Raw genomic sequence first — 21,483 nt, 5'->3', positions numbered from 1 at the left:
TTGTCATCATTGTATCTGTTGATATTAATCAACTTTAGTTTGTTACTTTGCTTCAAGCAAGTATTTTTATTTTGCTTCGGCTTTCAATGACTTATCTTTAAGGATTCTTAGCTCATTTGCCAACCTGTAAGTAGTTTTATTGTTACACACAGTCTATATACGCTTCGTTTTTGTTGTGCCTTTTCTAGGGATACTTTGACACTGTTTTAGGTGTTTGTGTATATAAAAAAATACAAATGTTTATCGTTTTACTATAAATTTATTGTTACTAAAATGCAACAGACATTAAAAATTTCTTACAATATATTACAAAAACGTCCTACAAATTAAAACAACTTTCAAAAGTCGAGTTCTACTAAAGGTACATTGTCGCTAAAAACAAACAAGAAGACACATAGGCAATCTAACAAACAAGTTTGAACTATTGAAAACAAGTGCCAATAATGAAAAAAGTAAAACAAACAATTTTTTAGGTACAAACGTATATTTAACGTTAGTTTACCACCCAAAGCAGTTTTAACACGGCTACTGACAGCGCCTACTAAAGGGGGCACTTAATATGAGTCATACATTAAAAGGGCTGTTGTTATATATACACCTAGGGTCGATACTGGTACATATTATGAGACTAGCGATTGGGTTAACTGCTTTGAATCGATTCCTTAAAATAAATTGTGGTTTGGCAGATTTTACTTAGAAACTATTAACATAATGACCGATTCCTTGGAGTAATCTCAAACTTTTTTGGCAAAATAACGTTCACTTATTAGATTCGTGTTGTAAGAAATTGATTTGTCAAATCAATAAATCTCGACTTACATTTAACCTAATGTTTTACATTAAACTAACTATTAAATTAACTAGAGTTAAATAAAATATATAATACAGCTTAAAAGTTCATATAAAAAACTCAAATCAGCCTTTATTTAAAGTCATATTATTTATTTTTTTCTTTAAATTTGCCGTCGAAACAAAAAAAATGTTCTAAATGGTAATTAATATTTTATTCAGTTTGTAACAAAGTCAAAACTTACTTAGATGAGAACTGCATTAAAAGCAAAACAAGGTGGGATATGATTTACTTATTTTAACGAAGATTTTCGGTTAATATTTGGCAAGTTCTGTAATTAACGATTGTTAATAACAATTAGATAGTAAAAGTCTGCACAAGATTTAGAAGAGAACAGTTTCTCTGTCTTTTTTTTGTATCTTTCCACGGTCTTTTACCTTTCAGCTACACATAGTCCTATTTCATGTTTCTCTTCTATCTTTAAATACAAAAGCAGATGTTAAACAGTACAAAAAAATGATCTACAATTTATGCACAGTCAAGAAAAAACGCGACTTTACAATTATATACAAAAAATTGTGATAAAGACAAGAAAACCCAAACCTGTATCTAGCTACAACACGCCTCCTACTCTCTCTACCTTGTTGTTCATCCATTTCGTGTGTTTTCTCTTGTACGTGCCTTAAATATTCGTTTCCACCCGTATTTTGCTTTTTGCAGGACCGTCATTTACGGAACAATAAATATATTTTTTTTTAAAAACGTGTCACAAGGACAAATTTGTGCCTAACACAAAAACAAACGATTCCGCTTACACTAAATAAATTAAAAATTACTATAATTAACTAGACCAATCTGTGGCCGGTGTAATTGCGCTCAAAAAAGGCGGACCTCTGACTGGCGAATCGGGGAATCTCTGCATGTAACGTTCCAGACGTAAGTACTTCACTGTCACCAGATGACCAGAGTACCTAAAAAATAAATAGTAATTATTAGTATTAATTACTCTATGTCTGAAATGGATGATCCGAATTCTTCATATATATATATATATATATATATATATATATATATATATATATATATATATATATATATATATATATATATACACCGCTTCATATACACGAAATGTTCGACGAATTGTACTGTTGCGCCATATGTGGCCTTTCAATTCATCATAGCGATAGCAAAGCTTTTGTTGAAGTGTAAACTTTGCAATTTTCGAATAGCTCAAAGGGATAGAAACCGATTTTGTTAAATCGTGTTTCGTTCATCGTCATCAAAATAGGTGGCACTTCTTGTAGCTACCATGAGTTGTGGGAAACAAGCAGAGACATTCGCCGACCGTCTGTGTAGGAATTTGTACCTTTCACGGATCTCTTATGAAGCAGGGGATATGCCGAAATAACGTTATAAGATCCTAATGATACCGATTCGTACACGGAATGTTTGACGAATTGTACTGTTGTACCACATATATGACCTTTCAATTCATATATATATATATATATATATATATATATATATATATATATATATATATATACATATATACAGTAAGTAAATCTTTCAGCTGGACAAAGGTAATGTACATTGAGGTAATAATGGCGACTGCGTTTTCTCAAGCCCACTGTTGTGACCCAGGGGCTTTATTTTTAACTTTTAGTTATCAAGTTATAGCAATGCAGTTAAAAACCTTTGAAAAATTGTATTGTGTGCTATGCCCACCGAAAACCGAAAACGTATTGTTCTAAAAATAGTTAAACACAAATAAATAATTCATTTAAAGAAATTGAAAAACAAACAATACATTTTACTGTACAAAATAACAAGTAAACTAAATACAAGATTCAAATATAGCATCCTCTTTTGCAAGACAATAACCTAGTCTAGTATAAAAGGCTTGTCTTACGTTTGCAAGCCGTTTGTGCGTAATCGTAGCACATTTCTCTGTCTCTAGGTGTTTCCCCATTACTGAGGATCGTGATTTCTTCCATTGGTCTATCTTCATCTGCTCTGAGAGCTTCGCAGAATGAGTTTCCAGCTGAATTCTTAATTTGATCGGACCATCTAGTTGGTGATCGTCCTCCTGATCTTCTCCCCGGAAACAATTAATCTCTACAAACTATCTTCACCTCTGCGGACCACGTGACCGAAAAATTGCAGAATACGTTACAGACATTGTGGACAGCCTTTTTTTAATCTTGATAATACTGAAATATTGATAATACAAGGGCATTCACCAGTCTCATCTTGATATTTTGAGATATGGATCTGTTATTCTAAACTTTAGTTAGACGACTCATCGCATTTTTTACCAATACGTCTCCGAAATTCTGCTTCACAGTTACCATCGTTAGATATACTAGACCCGAGGGCAAAACTGTCCACTATCTGGTTTTCCTGTAACATGTTAGTCAGTTGAATAGGGCGGAATCTGTCGATCACCATTATATTGTATTAACTTTATTGATTTTCAGACCAACTTTATTGCTTTCGTACTCAACTCTTCGCAGGAGATTAAGCATTTCTTGCTCATTTGCTGCTATAAATAAGTATAGTGTTATCAGCAAATCTTAAATTGGAGATTTTCCTACCAGCCACTGTTACTCCACCGGCTTATCCATCTAAAGCCATCCTCATGACATGTTCACCATTAATGTTGAATAATTCAGGTGACAACACGCATCCTTGTCTAACACCTCTCTCGGTCTTGAATTGGTTTGAGAACTTCTTATCTAGTCATACTGTTGCTATATTGGACTGGTACAGATTTTAAATAAGTGTCACCAGGTGCATTGGTGTGCCCATTTCTAATAAAAGGAACCACAAATTTATCCAGCTTACACAATCAAATGCTTTTTGGTAGTCAACGAAGCATATAATCATAGAAATTCTCTAGACTTTTCAATGAGTTGTCTCAGGTTCAGAATTTGTTCCCGTGTTTCTTTACCCTTTACACACCCCGCTTGTTCCTGAGGTATTTGGTAATGTAGATAGGTTTTTAATCTGTTTTTGATGATATGCAACAAGATTTTACTAGCATTTGATATTAGTGACAGTGTGCGGTAGTTTTCACATCTGGTAGTAGTTCCTTTTTTGTGTAGCGGGATATAAATTGAGGTACACCAATCAGATGGCCATTTTCCTGAATTTCAAACAGAGACATAGATAGAATGGATATGTAATCCTTTGTTACCTAGTAACTGTAGTATTTCACCTGGTATTGAATCAATGCCTGGGGATTTATTTCTCTTTAGCGATTTAATTGCATCTTTGACATCAGCGAGTAAGACAGTAGGTTCTCTAGGGTAGTCAGAGGGCCACTGATTTTCTGCTGGTACCTCGTTATTTTTATATAGCTCGCCACAGTAGTTTCGCCATTTTTCCAATATTTCGTCAATATTGGTCTTTAGATTACCTTCCTTATCTATTAGAGACCACGTTTGAGATGCAGAACATGCATTTCTTATTTTATTTTCTAAATCAACTAGATAATGTGCCCTCTCCAGATTGTTGCCATAAATGGTGGATTTAATATGTCCCCAAAAAAAGAAATCCATGGGAGCCAAATGGGGAGATCTCGCAAGCCATTTAATTTAGCTTGTTCCGCATATAATGCAATCCTGAAAATATTGTTTAAATTATTTTTCACGATACGCGCATTATGAATGGAACAGCCATCCTTTTGATACCAGATATCTTCTAAACGTGCATTTCCCGTCATCTAAAACTGGTACACTTTTTTTTCCCAATGTAAACCTGTGTTCAGACTGGACACAATGGTTCGTGAATCAATTCGTTGTTGCCATCACAGATAACGGAAATGCACTAAATCTAAATAAAAAAAATATCGTTCAAAAGTGTATAAAGTGTTTAGATAGATATTATTTTTATCATTAACAACAAAAAACCGTATCTAATAAATTTAATAACCAGAGAGAGGGTTGAGTTAATGCACAAAATGTTTGAAGGATCTTTAAACGTAGGGTATTGGCACAGGGAACATTGGAATGCATCTACTGTAATTTTATACCTCAATTAGCTACCGAACACGAACTGTTAGCTGTATTTTATGTCAAGAAGTTTAGTAACAGGCAAACTACCAAGATTAATTTATTATTTATTACATGAACGATAAATGTGAACAACTAACATTATACTTTATCCTACGTAGATTATAAACTATAAAATATCCGGGGCGAATAAACGCTTTTCAAAACGTGACAGTATTACATTGCACTTAAATATCTCACTGTAACGTTCCTTATGGAGATTGATTCTACACGTACAGATTTATTATCCATGTTTAAATAAATGTGACTGACTGATCGAGGATGCTCGATATTGTTTTAGTTTTGCCGTCTGTCGCACAGCGCTGCTTTGAGCTCGTTTGATATAATATTTTCGTTAAACTGGCAACGTTGCCCTAGAAATTAGAATGACACATGTGACAAGATCAACTTACACAACTTAAAAAACTCGATTTTCGGTTATAAGAGTTGTACCAGTTTTTTATGACGCGAACGGTACATTTTGAAAATTCTGAGTAGCTAGAAAAATGTTATCTTGTAAAAGAGCAAGATATTTAGCTGAATTCAGAACTCCCTCAATGAAAAATGGACCAATTACATGGTCACCTAAAATGCCGGTTCAGACATTTTGTGTTTTAGGGCCTTTTGTCCGACGTATAATACTTCGATGTTCATTTTCCTGAGACAAATATCGCGTTCTGGAAAGATTATGATGACCCATACTGCCGATTCATCGGTGAAAAGAATATTTTTTATAAAATTATTATTTTCGTGAAATGCATTCATTGCAGCTTCACAAAGTTCCATTCTACGAAATTGATCTCCTGAAAATAACTCCTGAGTTTTCAAATATTTAAAACTGTTACAGCCATATTTTTTTTTTAAATTTTATTAACTGTGGTATTCGAGACCTCCAACTCCTCGACGACACTTCTAGTGGTCCTGGAGTTATCCACCTCAATGGTAGCACAAATACTTTCATCTCTCCTTTCGATTTCCTGCTGTCTTTCCGGGGACATCTCTTTTCTTTTGTGATATTTTGTACAATCTCGCAAACAATGTGTTTTAAAACTATTTACAATATTTGCAATTGTTTGTCTACAAGGTATGGGTCTATTTTCGAAAGTATTAGCAAATAGATCTACACATTCTGACAAAGAATTGCCTTGATAATTATTTAAACCTTTTCTGGAGAAGTGTAAATAAACATTTTAAAACAATACTCTTCGCTTCACGGTTCCAATTGAAAATAAATGCATACAGCTAACAGATTCTAAGGTGCTGATAATCTAGTTGTCAATCGTATTGTAGACTATGGCTTCGTGTGGGAGATATTGGCATAGAGAGAAAGCGCAGTTGCCACACTTACCTTAATGTATATTACCTACGTCCAGCTAAAAGATTTACGTACTGTATATATAGTAGTGTATGCTCTAATTGTTGCTTTACAACACAATTTTGTGCGTTATAGTTATAGTGGAAAAAATGAACTTACCACCAACCATGTAGATTCCTGTAGGCTATTGCTGCGTCGTTAGGATCGGCACATTTCAAATAGACGGCGAACGTGCTGGTTTCGACGGCGCAATGCAGAATTCGACATTGGTGAGCGCACTTGCTGAGAACGGCTTCTCTGATCGTGCTGGTATTTCTGTCGCCATCTTGGACCATACCGCGAATCTTGAGGCAAGGTGTCGGCGAGCAGGGGAGGCTATTGACGGATCCTACTTGGGTTTCGAACGCCTGGCCCTGCCAGCTTTTATTCCTAGGAGATCTGGAAAACACCAAGATACATCAACAAGACAATAAAACCAGATAAGAATACCTTATAACAGACATTTCCTTGCGCAGAATATTTTGCAAAACAATGGAATGTTTCTACAAAACAATCAACAATTCCAATGAAACTGAAAGCAAAAATTCTATAAAACTCATAAGACATTTCTTTGGGCAGAATATTCTGCAAAACAATGGAATGGTTCTACAAAACAATGAACAATTCCAATGAAAGTAAAACAAAAATTCTATAAAACTCATAAGACCAGATATGATGTACGGAACTGACTGTTGGCCAATTAAAAAGAAATAGGAACAACAAATGTATGTGGCGGAAATGAGAATACTTAGATGTGGGAGGGGAAGTAGGAGAGGAAGACCTGAAGAAGTAAAGGGGACTGATATTGGTATAACCCAAGATAGTTTATGGAGAAACGTAATGAGGGAAGCCGATCCCGTATAGAAATAAAGGCAAAGACAATGATTATATATTATATTTAATTATAATGGATTAAAAAAAACAAAAAGCATGGGATGTGGCATTCTGAGAGTGACCTGGGAGGGAAATAATAGCATTCTTATCGTCTACTCGACTACTATTTTATTCGTCTACTATTTTATTCGATTTAATTTAATTTAATTTTAATGCATTTTATTTCAGTTCATTTTATTTTAATTTAGTTTTATTTTATTTTATACAAATATTTTAAAGTCAAAATTTTGACGATGGAAGAAGTTATAAAAAATAAAATGACGTTTGTTAAACATCATTTTATTTTTATAATAAGTGTATATGTACGTATATTATTGTATAAAGCAAAGTTACTGTACGTGTCTCGATGTTTCGAGTCACACTAAATATTATTTCGGGCCCGTGCAAAACATCATACCCAGGATAAGAAGTATTCACTTGAAAAATAAATAAAAAATTATTTTATGTGGTATTCGATCACATAAATAATAATTATCAGACAAGCACTTTATCGCTCGCCCATAGCGTCATCTTAACACCATTTCCAAAAGTTTGTATATAAACTGCGCCAAAATTGATTACCGCGCCTCTATCGACCGGGTTACAAAGCTTGTTTGTTTACATTCGAGGGACACTTTTCGACATCGTCTGAATCGAGGGACACTTTTTTGTTAAAGTACTATTTCTTGACCTATTAATTTATATTAATTGACGTTTATTTTTATTTTTTCAGTCACAAAATTTTTATTATTGCTTTGGCCAAATTGAAGGGTTTGGTGCAAAACCGGTCAAACACCATTTTTATCGAAATGAGTTTAGTCAAAAATATCTCCGCACAGTTTTGGAGCAAAACCCGTACACGTATTGTATACGAAACTCAATGTAGAGTAACGTGGATGGTTATTGCACCAAAAATGTTAATAGCATAGTCCTTATGATCGATGGTATTGAGAGCAATAACCGGCCATGTGCTTTTGCTCCCAAGACTGAGGAAGTTCTAACCTCAAATTTTCCTCGTTTGTAAAGTGCAGTGTGTATATCGCTTCACGAAAATGGCTACTTTTACTGAGTTTTCTAATGAAAGTGATCCATACCATGATTCCGATAATACTGATGCTGGCACACATTATGTGGTGGAAGAAGAAAGTGGCAACAAAAAAAAGCCAAAAGTATGATTTAAACAGTACGATAACAAAGAAGGTAATTTTATAAGTTTTAAAAATATAAAATAATGCTCATATAAAAATGTAATTGCAGATAAGATGAACAAAGCTAGTCGTTCAGGTTTAAATCGGGGATGTATTCCAAAGCATATACCTGCAAACGAATCAAATGATAACTCAAGCAGCACAACTGATGAAAGTAAGTTATTTAGCTTAGTTTTATAACTATGCACCACATTTTTATATATGTTTTATTGTAGATATAACTGCAGAAAGGCGCTTAGAAGAAAATACTAAGAAACTAAGCTGGAAAAGATATTAGAAATTGCAAAGAAATTCTGGAAAAAAATTCACAACTAGTAATGTTAAAACTATTGCAGCAAAGAAACAAGGGTCCAGGTGTGAGTGTCGTAGCCGGTGTTTTGAAAACCTGACGGAAATGGAGAACGATGCAATATTTTATGCAATGGGAGATAAGAACATTCAAGATAGTTATTTAGGATCGCTCATAGATTTAAGAAAAGTATCTAAAAGGAGAAAAACCAGCGTACGTGAAACGAAGAAGTATTCTTATCGCTATAGTGTTAAAATGGGTACAAAATCTGTAAAAGTGTGTCGCTCAGCATTTTGTAACTTACATGCGGTTCACAAATCAAGAGTATTGAAAATTGCGCAGTCAAGAGCTTCTGATGTGGTACTTGAAAAGGATTGCCGTGGTAAACACCATAGTAAACCAAACAAAAAACAGAAAAATATTGCGAAACAGATTAAGGAACACATAAATAGTTTTCCAGTACGCAAATCACACTATTCACGAAATGAAAATAAAAAGAAATATCTATCAGCAGAGTTAAATGTGAGAAAAGTGCAAGAACTTTATTTGAAAAAACATGATCCCGAGCAATACTGTCTGTTAAAAAGGCAAGAAAAAGTAAAACCTACAGTAACGTATGATTACTATTATAGGTATTTCACAAATCATTTTAATTTGTCACTTGGTTATCCGCGATCGGACACTTGTGCTACTTGTGATCTGTTGAAAATACAACTTGATGCTGCTTCTACGGATGAACTTAAGCACCAACTGAACGTTCAAAAATAAGTTCATCTCCAGAAAGCCCAAGCGTTCTACGATGATTTAAAATAAAAAAACTAAAATGGCACAAATCGACGAAACTCTGGAGACTATTTGTTTCGATTATTAGCAAAATTTGTCATTTCCTGTTTTGACTAAGGGGGAAATATTTTATGCTAGGCAGATCTGAGTTTACAATCAGCTTGTTTACTCTTCTAATAATAAATCAGTCAGTTATGTTTGACGAAACAGTTGCGAAGAAACGCTCCATAGAAATTGTATCGTTTTTGTGGCATTTTAAACAGAAGTAGATTAAAAGTTCTGTAACTGTTCTGCATTATATTTACTGAAAACTGTAAGGGGCAGAACAAAAATGCTGTTATGGTCCAATTCCTTTTAACTTTAGCCAAGAACGGAAATTTTTCAAAAATAATACACCATTTACCCGAGCCAGGTCACAGAAGCGTAAGAAAAAGATTTTGTATGTACCGAAGAATGGTATTCGATTCGCATGGTGTTTGATTTCAAAACATATCAGCCTTTTTTTTTTAAATTCGCTGTGGTTAAAAAGCGCCCTTTTATTTTATTGAAATATAGATTATTTATATATGATTCTGTATCCCCTGAGGATATTTTGGTAACTAAAGAACATAATCCTTTCTCTTTAACGTCATATGCTTTAAATAAAAGTTCAGGGACGATTATTGAACTAAAAGGAGCTCCTCTGGCTTATAAGTAAAAGATACCACTGAGATCAGCAAAATATGATAGCATTATGCTTTTAGTGAAAAAATATATTTTATGATACAATTAAACAGGCAGATGCTGATTGCCAAAAAATGACGATTCTGATAAGTGTTTTAGACTGTCCAATTTTATTTTATTTTTATTTACTACATTATTACAGTAATACATCTTCTTCTTAGAGTGCCATATCCCTACGGAATGTCGGCGACTACCATGCTTATAATATTTTTATACTGATCTCGGTCTTGCGCTACGTGTAGCAATTGGTCCGCTGTCAAACCTGTCCACTACCGCAAATTCCTCAACAGTAATACATAGTATAGTAGAATTTATTATTGTATTACGTACTTTATACTTAGGTTAGTTCTGTTATACCCAACAAAAAAGATTTTTTGCAAAAACACAGCATTTTTACTATTTTTTCAGACAATGTTTCTTGTTTTAGCAATAACCGTCTAATATGCAACATTTAACATCGACTTTCAACAAAAAAACTAAAGTTCACATATACATATATTATTAGAAAAGATGATCTTTATCTCCGGACTTAGACGGTGGATTTGAATAAACCTTAATGCATTTTTTTTGTTTTGGTTTTCTCTATAGTAGTTTATCATAATTTGACAAAAAAAAAATAATAAAATTTTTGTGACAGTCAAAAAAAGGTCAATTTTTTAACAATTTTTTCAAATGACCGCCATTTTGTTTTGTTTTAAGAATTTTCAATTTTTCTGGTGAACTATCACGCAAGGGCACGTCTTTTTTAAAATCCTTCTCGAATTTTATGTTTCAGATTTGTATTTTTATATTTTCAGAGATAATTATTTGCCATAGAGCAGTAATTTTTAGACAAAAAATTTTTGGCGCTAAAATATTTTTTTAAAAATTTGTCATTGTTTAGTATTCTAGACGGTAATAGTACCTTAAGCGTTGGCAGTATATGAGTGGTCTATCTTCGTTGATCGTATAATACATATAATATACTTTAATCAATGAAAGGCAGATATCGAGCACAAGTTTATTTATTAAATCTTGCCCAAGTACTTTCTCTCCTAGAGCATCTTCAGGGGCATTTCGTCAAATTTGGCTTATCCAACAATCTACTGAGAATGTCATAAACATAACTTTTATAAGTAGATTGTTGGATAAGCCAAATTTGACGAAATGCCCCTGAAGATGCTCTAGGAGAGACAGTACTTCTTCTTCTTCACGTGCCATCTCCGCGACGGAGGTTGGCAATCATCAGGGCTATTCTGATCTTAGATGCCGCTGCTCTGAATAGTTCAATTGATGTGCATCCGTACCATTCCCTCAAGTTACGCAACCATGAGATTCTTCTTCTTCCTACACTTCTCTTGCTCTGGATTTTCCCTTGTATAATCAATTGAAGTAGGTTGTATCTCTCATTACGCATAACATGCCCCAGGTATTGCAGCTTTCGTGTCTTGATGGTTTCCAATACTTCCATTCTTTTGTTGATTCTTCTCATGACTTCGTTGTTTGTTACATGCTCGGTCCATGATATCTTCAGGATTCTTCTATACACCCACATTTCAAATGCTTCCAATTTTTTAGCAGTCGACGCGTTAAGTGTCCATGCTTCTATCCCATAAAGCGGGTAGACAGTACTTGGGCAAGATTTAATAAATAAACTTGAGCTCGATATCTGCCTTTCATTTGATTTAAGATCATTTATTCAAGCATTCAACCTTATATCGCGATATAATATACTGGCTCATTAGTCATTATGAGATAATACAAAAGATATCGGAAATTGTGATAAGTATGATGACGCGATGATCATTAGTATAACTAATGTTTCACAAATTTCCTCTAAATATTTAGTTTTACTATTAATAAAAGCATGATCGGATCAATATTTTAAGGTAATCTAGTGTACTTGCTAAAGGTGTGGAAGTAAAGAGTTAGGTCAGTTAAGACAATTATATCAGCTGATTTTTAGTAAATATAGTATATTACTCAGTGCATCAGTCACATCTATGCCGTATCCCGTGGTTTAAGATATTGTTTCGTGAAGAAACGCTAAACTTCAGCGAAAAATTGTTCTCTTTATCATAATCAGTCATTTTGCTGCATAGGTCAACACTAATAACACATTGGATGAAGGTTTTTACTTAAGGTACATATTCTAATACGATTTTTTGCTTAATAACAATAAATTTCATACACGAGACATTATATGACATGAAGAAAAAGAAACACGCATTGTTTTTGATTTTAGACACGGGTTATAAATAGCTGTGTGAGATTCCGTTTCTCCACATCGTCGATCGAGAGCAGCGAACATTACAACTTCTGACACACACTGCTAATGTAAACTTACTTTCTAAAATAGAGACAAAAGTAACGATGAATTATTTCATGATAGATTTTGACTTTATTTTCCGGGATTTATGATTATATTTATATAATTTAATGTATTTTTTATAAATCAGTGCATGACACACTTGTTGTATGCTGTCTTCTTTGTTAATATTGTACTTAAAACTCCAGAACAACATGTGTCTGTGGCTCAATGAGCACAACGTCGGAACGTAGACAAGTGACAAGTGTTAAAGTCAAAATTGACAAGCTGTCACAATGTTTTCAAATATATAAAAAGTCGCGTGACATCTCTTACGCATTTTTACATTTTTGTCAATTACAAATTCAAACTTCATGCCCTATAACAGCGAGATCATGATGAGACCGATATATTTGTATTAAAATAAAAAGCAAATATTATAAAACAATTTATTGAAAAACTAACACCATAATATATAAATAAACACAACACATTGTCTATATTAAAAAACTTGGTTATACTTTTCAAACAAAACACAATTTGTTAACCTACTCTACAATACATATAATATGTTATATATAAAATACATAAAAAGTCTTTAAAATAATGCTTTTGTCAAAACATTGTATTTATGTTAAAAAATAAGATTATTTAATAAGATACCAGACGAAGTGCTTTTCGTTATGAAGACTTATCAATTTTGCATTATAAAACAAAATTTGTTTTTAATTTTGGACGTGCAAACCTACACTAATTTATTTTAAAACTTCTCTGTACGCTTTACTATTCCAGCGATCAGTCAACAATGTGCAGTTGTGACAGCATTAATCGGAGCATGGCCTTCTTTACCTCTAGGCCGGAACCTTGAGATTTGACAACACTGAAAATAGGTTCTAAGAAATTCTGGAAAGCATCTGTTTGAACACGCATTCCATTAATATAGCACGTGCATGCGTAGACGTAACATATCAAGTTTTCAGAAAAAATCAGCTTATTTGGTACGGACATGTACAGAGAATGACCGATCATCGCCTACCGAAGATCATACTGGATTTTTGCTACCTGAGCAAAAAAACGAGGAAGACAAAAAGGCTTAATGGAGTCAGAAACAGATCTATGACCAGCCGAGTGGGTCGATAGACGTGGATGGAGACTGGGAACCGAGGTGCGCAGGACGCCTTAAACCGGACATTATATATATATATATATATATATATATATATATATATATATATATATATATATATATATATATATATATATATATATATATATATATATATATATATATATTGAATTATATTGTGGAACCATTTTGAACAGAATAGTACATATTTATTAATAGGCAAGAAGAAAAATATCAATTGTAGTTGTAGTGAGCAATGCCTCCGAAAGGTATCCTGAAAGTAGGTATTGAAGCCTGTCCGAAAACTATGAGCATAATATATGTACATATACAATTTATCTCTCAAGTCTTTGAGATCCACTTTATCTAAATAGAAGTTGTAAAAAATTAATTTTTTTACTACTAAACCGAAAACTTTTCAACCTCCCCTTATATAAATTTGATGCACTAGGTTATTTCTAGGTGAAAATATTGCGCAAAACATACAGGCGAAAGAAAACTAGTATGAGTAGGTAACCACTTTAACCAAATTAAAGAAAAATTGTACAAATAATAAACGTTTGACTCATGAATGAAAATAGTCGATAAAAAAATACAAAAGCTTCTCCAGCTTCGTAAATATTAATAAATTTATAGGAATAAACAATGAGATATATTAAAAAAAAACTTTTAGTAGCAAAAAACTATTTTTTTAATACTTTCCAATCTCTCCTCGTATAAAGTTATTGTACTAGACCCCTTCAGGGTAAATCTGTTTGAAAATACTGAAAAAACTGTGACAGTAAAACTATAGAAAAACTACAGAATAAAAAATATGTTACCATAATTGATCACATGATCCAGACAATCAAAGAAAATCTTACAAAAGGTTTAAGTTTGACTACGGAATGAAAAAATTTTACATAAAAATGCAGCTTCGCATATACGAATAAATTTATAGAAAAAAGCAATCAGATTTATTTAACTTATGTCAAAATAATGTTACTGTTGCACTTATTCTGGTCTTTTATTAAATACGCTGTGATTATATATCAACAAATATTTACGTAATACAAAAACTAAAAATAATCTCTTTATAACCTGAAGATAGACAAAACACAGCCTTAGTATGTTTCAAATGGTAACATATACAAACAAAGCATAGTTTTTAAATAAAAATTCTTTTAAATATGTTTAAACATATTGATTAAACAAATCTACATTTGGTTTAATATCGTATGGTTTAAACAAGGATTTGACATTAATGTAACCTTCAATAGACGGCGTTACATGAGAGTTAATTTCTGTCAATTTTGACATCTCTCATAAACACATGACATCTGACGTCATCTAACGCATGGCGTTTCACCGTCAAAATTAGACGATTTATGATACAAATTTATCGACTACCCGTCCTATTCACCAGGTTAGGCCAAAAATGAAACCACAGTCGAAATTTCGCACTATTTTGAAGAGTTCAAGTAAAATTAATCTTTCGAATGGATAGAAATCCTTAAAAAACATCTTACCAAATGTATGGCTCTAAAAGGAAATCTACGCTGAAAAATAACAAAAATTGTGCGTTTTATTATTTGACTAGATTAATTGTATATTTTATCCGTGGGGGAGCTGCAAATATTCTAAATGTAAACATTTTGACGAAAAACCGTCACATGTCTTATTATATTTTATAATCCACGTGTATTTTTGATTTATATTTGCCATGAAGACACTAAAGTATATTTAAATTTTAGAGTTTTAGGTTAATAAAATAATTCGTTTAATATATACGAAATAATAATAGGCTATTCAAAATTTCCACCAATGACACAGAGTGTAATAAATGTTGAGACACATCTTTCTGGGTGGAAGTGGAACTATTTTGAACATTTTTTGAGATATTTTTGTTCACTTTGATTATTTGGAAAAAGGATACAGCAATATCTGGTGTATACTATGTAACTATATTTGACAATTTTGATGCCTATTTGAAGAAAAACCGTCTAAGTCTAGGCGAAACATCCGCAAACTAGGCTATCGTTTCACAGGCAAAATTGCAAGATTTAGTATACGAATTTATGGTCCACCCACCTTATTCGCCAGATTTACCCCCTTGAGACTATTTCTTGTTTGCAAACTACTAAAATAGCCCTGGTATCGCCGTTTTACCACGAACAATGAGATCATAGTCAACTCTTCACACTATTTTGCAAAATTCGAGAAAAATAATTTTTCGGTCTCATAAGCAGTCTCATATTTCACCAAATATTTTAATCTACGTGTATTTCTAATTTATATTTCTCACTACATTTATATAAGACAAAATAATGTCAAAAAAAGCAAAGAAATTGTAGATTATATTACATGCCATATTGGCGTGACGTCACGTATAATTATTTTCAAGTTAGGTCCTTATATTGATTCTAAACGAACCCACCGTCATTAATTCACGTTAGAATCATTTTGAAAATAAAATTAGATCAAAAACATGATGCAGCTGCAACGATTGAAATAGCTGACAACATAATTATTGAAAAATTGTTCCAATTATTCGAGAAAAACGATTAAGATTCATTCCTCGCTAAACACTTAAGGTTTAACAATCTACGCACACTTTTTATCAAAGCCCTCGAGTTAAAATTAGAATACTCATTTTTGAGTGGAAGTCTAACTATTTTGACTCCTAATTCTCTGCTAAAAGAACAGGTAAGAGATGGTCAAAATAAAACTCTTCCAGTTTTTGCAACGCATTATTCCAAAATTGCTCATCCCTAAAAATCCTTTCGTACAACAACCCCAAGGGTGTCCAAACTACGAAGTAACAATACTGTCTACCGGTTACGAACAGCTGCCCTTGCACTTGATAATAAAACTTGTCTTCTCTTTTCAGCTTAAATTGGTTATTTTCCAAAGTAGCAAACTGTATCAACTTCGATCTGATTCCTTCTTCTGGTGTTACATCCTTGGCCTTATAAGGACACTTGATTTCCACAAGACCGTCTTTTCCTATCAAACCATCAGGAGAAGCTGCCAAAAATGGGTAATCTTTGCTAACAAATACTCCACAATTGATCACTTTTACCGCCAGCAGTTTTTCGAAATCCTTCACGGCATTTAACTCGTTATCATTACCATATTTCGTATAAATGTTGCCAAAAAATTTGCTGTTCAAGAGTTCTTCAACGACTTTTTTCCTATCGGTGGAATCTCGAAGTTTACAGATGCGACCGAAATTGGATGCTGTCAGCCTGTCCCTTCTCTCTTTAAACCACACTGAACTATCTTTTTGGTTCAATGTCATTTTCTGTAGTTCATCTATTTCCTGTGGTGTTTTCTGCAAGGCTTTCAAAAATTTAGTTTTTTTCTCTTCGTACGTATCCGATCTAAGCTGTGGTTTGTCTACGCTATTCAATTTCGGTATACTAGACCTAGGACTTCGCTTTCTTTGGTTTAAGTCATTAGTATTTGGTATTTTAGGTGTGGAAGTTCTTAAAATTTGATGTTCAAAGCCTAAAGTTTCAATATCTTGCTCTTTTGGAACAGCATCTTCACCGATCTTACTTAAACTTTCGTCTTTGTAGGTAGTGTCATTGTATATTTTATAAATTTCGTCTAAATACTCGTTATAACTTTCTAAAGGCACGAGAGGCATACGTAAGGAGCTGCAAATCTCATTTAAACCATAAAAATTTAGTCCCAAACTGATTATACCCGCTACAAATGCCAAATTAACATCCAGTAAATCCGACTCAGACTCCTCGTTACAGACAGAATGTTGAGCTTTACATTTACGACATTCTAGAACAAAAATCGATAAAAATCCATCCCTGACTTCGCTCTTGAAGATGATGTCGGAATTGTTGCAAAACCTCATGAACTTGTGCGGAAATTTCAAAACTTCTCGTATAAAAAATTCCGGGTCTACTATTCTTCGTCCTTGGCGGTACGTAAAGCTGGGTTGGTCCCTAAAAAATAGATAATATTAAAAATTATCAACCTTTAATGTATGTTTGATTTTCTTATCGTTATGTAAATTTGTTAAAGACAGAGGACTAGGTTTAAGGTTGTTAATTTTTAAGATTACCTATTTATATAAGACATTTTGTTTTGCATAATTTAAATATTGTTTTAGACAAAATATTGTTTCGTTTTTTCTTCAACAATAAATTAACCATTTAAATATCACCACACAGGAGCTAAACCAAAAGTATGAATTACTCTATGAATAATTGAAGTTTTGTTCGCTAAAGAAGACAAAAACACGCCTAAAAACGCCTTAATACTAAACGCTGAGCGTGACGTTTTCGTAACGTTTGCTACACAGTGGTCTTATGGACAAAACAGCCCATTAGGACGGCGACGCCGATGGGATCGGTATCGTCACGTTTCAGTGTTAGTTTCAAACCCGTTTTAATTCGCGTTTATTACCCGTCCAGCTATTGTGAAAACCTATAACCAATTTATGGGTGGGGTGGATCTAATGGACGCACTAATTGCTCTTTAGAGAATTCATATTAGATCTAAAAAGTTCTACCACAAATTGTTTTTCCCTTTTTAGATGTTACTGTGGTAAACTCTTGGCTCATTTACAAAAGAGACTGTGAATTCTTACAGGTACCTTAAAGAAACATAGCTAATCTCCAAGAATTCAAAATGATCACTGCAGAGGCGCTGCTAGTGGAAGGGAAAAGAACCCAACAATCAAAAAGGGGTCACAACAACCAACACAGATGCAGAATGTTCAAAAAAGAAGAAGCAAGGTCCAACCACTAAAAGTAATCAGATAGCAGACGTACGTCTGGATGGGCTTGATCACTTGCCCATGGTCACAGATAGGAGTATGTGTAAAACATCAATTAAAGGTACTCCAATATACATGTGCACCAAATTTAAAGTACACCTGTGCATTACAAAGGATAAGGACTGTTTTATACGTTAGCACACAACATAATTTTGCATAAATTTATAAAAAAAACTTGTATTTTTGTATTCAATTTATAAGAAATTTTCTTTTTTCAAATTTATTACGTCTTTTATATAGATATTATGCATTATTCTGTTTGTAAAATCAAGAAAAAATCAAAACTTTTCCAAATTTGAATCATGAATTATTTCTCAACCAAGGACTTTTGTCACGAGTTCGTAACTTTTAAAAAAAATGTATTTTCTAAAAAATCTGTAAATTAATAATAGAAAAACAAGTTAATTTGGTTAATTAAAATTAACCAAATTAAAAAATTAAATTAAAAATTCGTCGTTACAGGGTTCATATTGTAACGTCATGTGGCAAAAAAGTGTCCTATAAGTAAGTTTTAGAAATATTTTATTGTATTAAAAACAAGTGACTATCAGAAATTCCAGTTCTTTGACAATCAAAAAACCAAATCATATGACTTATTTAACCAATTATGGAAGACTGCAAACCACACTAAAGAAACTGTTAATAACACCGACAAAAACTCAGCTCTTCAATGCGACGACTGACGGCAAGTTTTTTCCGCGGTGATAATTTAACAGTGAATAACAAGAACAAAAAAAAACAGGCAAATAGACAAAAACAATGGAGACGACTCAACTGATGATGGTTGTAAGTAAAAAATGTATAAACCAAAAAGATGAAACATTCGAAAAGAGAAAGACAGCAAGAACATCACAAAAGGAACATAATTTTTTAACTCGTTGCTATAAGAGTACGCGATCAGTGCAATGATCAATAAAAATGATGATGCATCGTTATTCACACATATATGAGTACATATTAAAAAAAATTGGAAAAGTTTACATAAAAACTGGTTTTGATCATTACAACAAACATTTGTATACATCAAATTCCCGACTGCAAACAAAAAAACACAAATATCAAAATAAATAGAACACAAACACGATTTTGGGTCCTATTGAAATGAGATTATATATATTAAACCTAGAGTTAAGATTAATACTATTACATTAATTAATATTAATCTCAACAGTCTTCCGGGTTGAAACGCGTCGATTATCATTACGCCGAGATTTTGACATCCTCTTTGATGTTTTTTTCAGTCTCCTTGACGAACATTCCTGTTCATAAATCCTATTTTGGATTCTACGATTTTTTTGGCCTATATAAGAACGGGGGTATGCTGCACAAAGAATTTTGTTCATAAATCCAAAAAAGGATTTCTGCACATTCCATTTCTGTTCGCAATTCCGATTCAATTTCAGCTCTAGGTCAACACCATCGTCATACAGGTCAAAAATTGATTTTGAAAACTCCAGAAACATAGCCTTCATTCCGCTTCTACAAACCAAGAATTATCCGAGAAGCAATAGAAATTGAAAAAAGCCCAAATTGTCTCAATTAAAGAGATGACGGCATACGGTTACCTTCGACATGGAGACCTCTCAAAGAAAATATCGTCCGCTCCTCCCGCCAATCAAAATCCTGCCAGAAATGTTTGCGCCAACCCCCCGTCAATCCCCACGCTAACCCCCATGCCAACCTCCACCCAAATCTCGTCACCATCGACCTCGGTATAAATTAACTGTCCTCTGTTCGTAGTAGCAGTAATGCATTGGTTAGTGATCAGTGTCTGGGGCTCGGGAGACTGAGACCTCGGAAGCTCTGAAGAAGACATTAAATAGGATGTCAAAGGCTCGGCGCGGAAGATTGTTGAGTTTAATATTAATTCTTGTAATAGTATTAATCTTAGCTCTAGGTTTAATTGTACTAACCGCGGAAATCTTTCGAAACATTATATAATATATATATATATATATATATATATATATATATATATATATATATATATATATATATATATATATATATAAAGTAGTTAAACCACAACACATTAAAAATTGAGTTATCCTAATCACATGGTAGATTGTTATGTATTTAAATTATGCAAAAATTATTTAAGCCGCATCAGTAGTTAAAAAAGTGATAAAGTTGAAATTTTAACCCATCATCTCTGAATATTCAACTTGCAATTACGCAAAAAAACATTTAACCCTAAATTCAAGCTAAAAACCACTCAATGCACAATCAGACAATCCTGTATCACTTAGGGAAGTACATAAAAGATCATATTAATCCACCTGTTAAAAACTTGGTTTTATGGTCAGACTGTTGTGGTTGTCAAAATCGCAGTATTAATCTTGTACTTTTAACGATGCACACATTGCATGGCCATTCATCTCTCGATTCTATCACTTGACGATTCTTACTACCAGAACATACCATTCTGCCAAATTATTTAGAATTTGAGGATGTTGAGCGCTTTCTAAAGAAAACCCAACAGACCTTATACACGGAAGTAGACACATTAATGTTAGGAAAGAATGTAGAAGAAATAACAAATATGTTGTTAACCAAATAGAAAGAGAAGAAATGGTTTGAATTGAGAAACTATTGGAATATATCACAGATAGGAAAGTTGACTCAGAGAAAGAGAAAGTAAATTGGTTCAAGACTAATGAAACCTGAGTTTTAAAGATTGAGTCTTTTTTGCTCTACATGAAATCAGACAGAAGAAAACGTACAGATAGTTGATGTAGAAAAAAAGGTCGACTGTAGAAATCGTTCAAAGATATGGAGTTGGATCAGCAGTTATGGCCAATAGGTAAACCACTATCCAAAGAAAAAATTAAAGATCTCGGTGACTTTATTGATGATGATGGTTTTGGAGAAGAGAATGTGGACTTGATGAACAGTATTAAAATTATTTGAAATACTTTAAATATTATTAAAATTTTTAATTATCCATTATCAAATATTTTGTCCTATATTTTGAATTAAAAAAACATGTTTTATTAAAATTAATTAATATGTGGGTTAGTGTTTACATTTTATTTTTTGGTATATTTTTTAATATACATATATATAGATATATAGATATACCATAGAAATAATTGGTATATATTTTAAATTGTGTTGAAAAAGTCATTAAAAATTTTACTAATATAATGGTATATCACAAGTATAATAAAATAAAACATGTGATATGCAACAAAGACTTTGAAGCTAATTAT

The 21,483-nt window shown here is 32.8% G+C and overlaps 1 protein-coding gene across 2 annotated transcripts in view; it reads right to left on the bottom strand.

Moving 5' to 3' along the window:
- Positions 1-239: 239 nt before the first annotated feature.
- The window catches only part of LOC140445211 (inner nuclear membrane protein Man1-like), a 58,767-nt gene continuing 37,523 nt past the window's right edge, over positions 240-21,483 (bottom strand). Inside the window, exons 12-13 of one of the 2 annotated variants that reach the window (XM_072537105.1) lie at positions 6,323-6,601; positions 240-1,761 (exon numbers count right to left, since the gene is read on the bottom strand). In XM_072537105.1, the coding sequence (XP_072393206.1) occupies positions 1,632-1,761; positions 6,323-6,601 (409 nt within the window). In that variant the 3' untranslated portion in view covers positions 240-1,631. Of the gene's footprint in view, positions 1,762-6,322; positions 6,602-13,659; positions 17,436-21,483 lie in introns of those variants that run through there. The other variant, XM_072537104.1, reaches the window with a different exon arrangement.

Source organism: Diabrotica undecimpunctata, chromosome 7 (genome assembly GCF_040954645.1).
Source record: "Diabrotica undecimpunctata isolate CICGRU chromosome 7, icDiaUnde3, whole genome shotgun sequence".
NCBI classification, from domain to species: domain Eukaryota; kingdom Metazoa; phylum Arthropoda; class Insecta; order Coleoptera; family Chrysomelidae; genus Diabrotica; species Diabrotica undecimpunctata.
The sequence above is the reverse complement of the archived record's forward strand: the minus strand, read 5'-3'. Positions and strand labels throughout refer to the sequence as shown.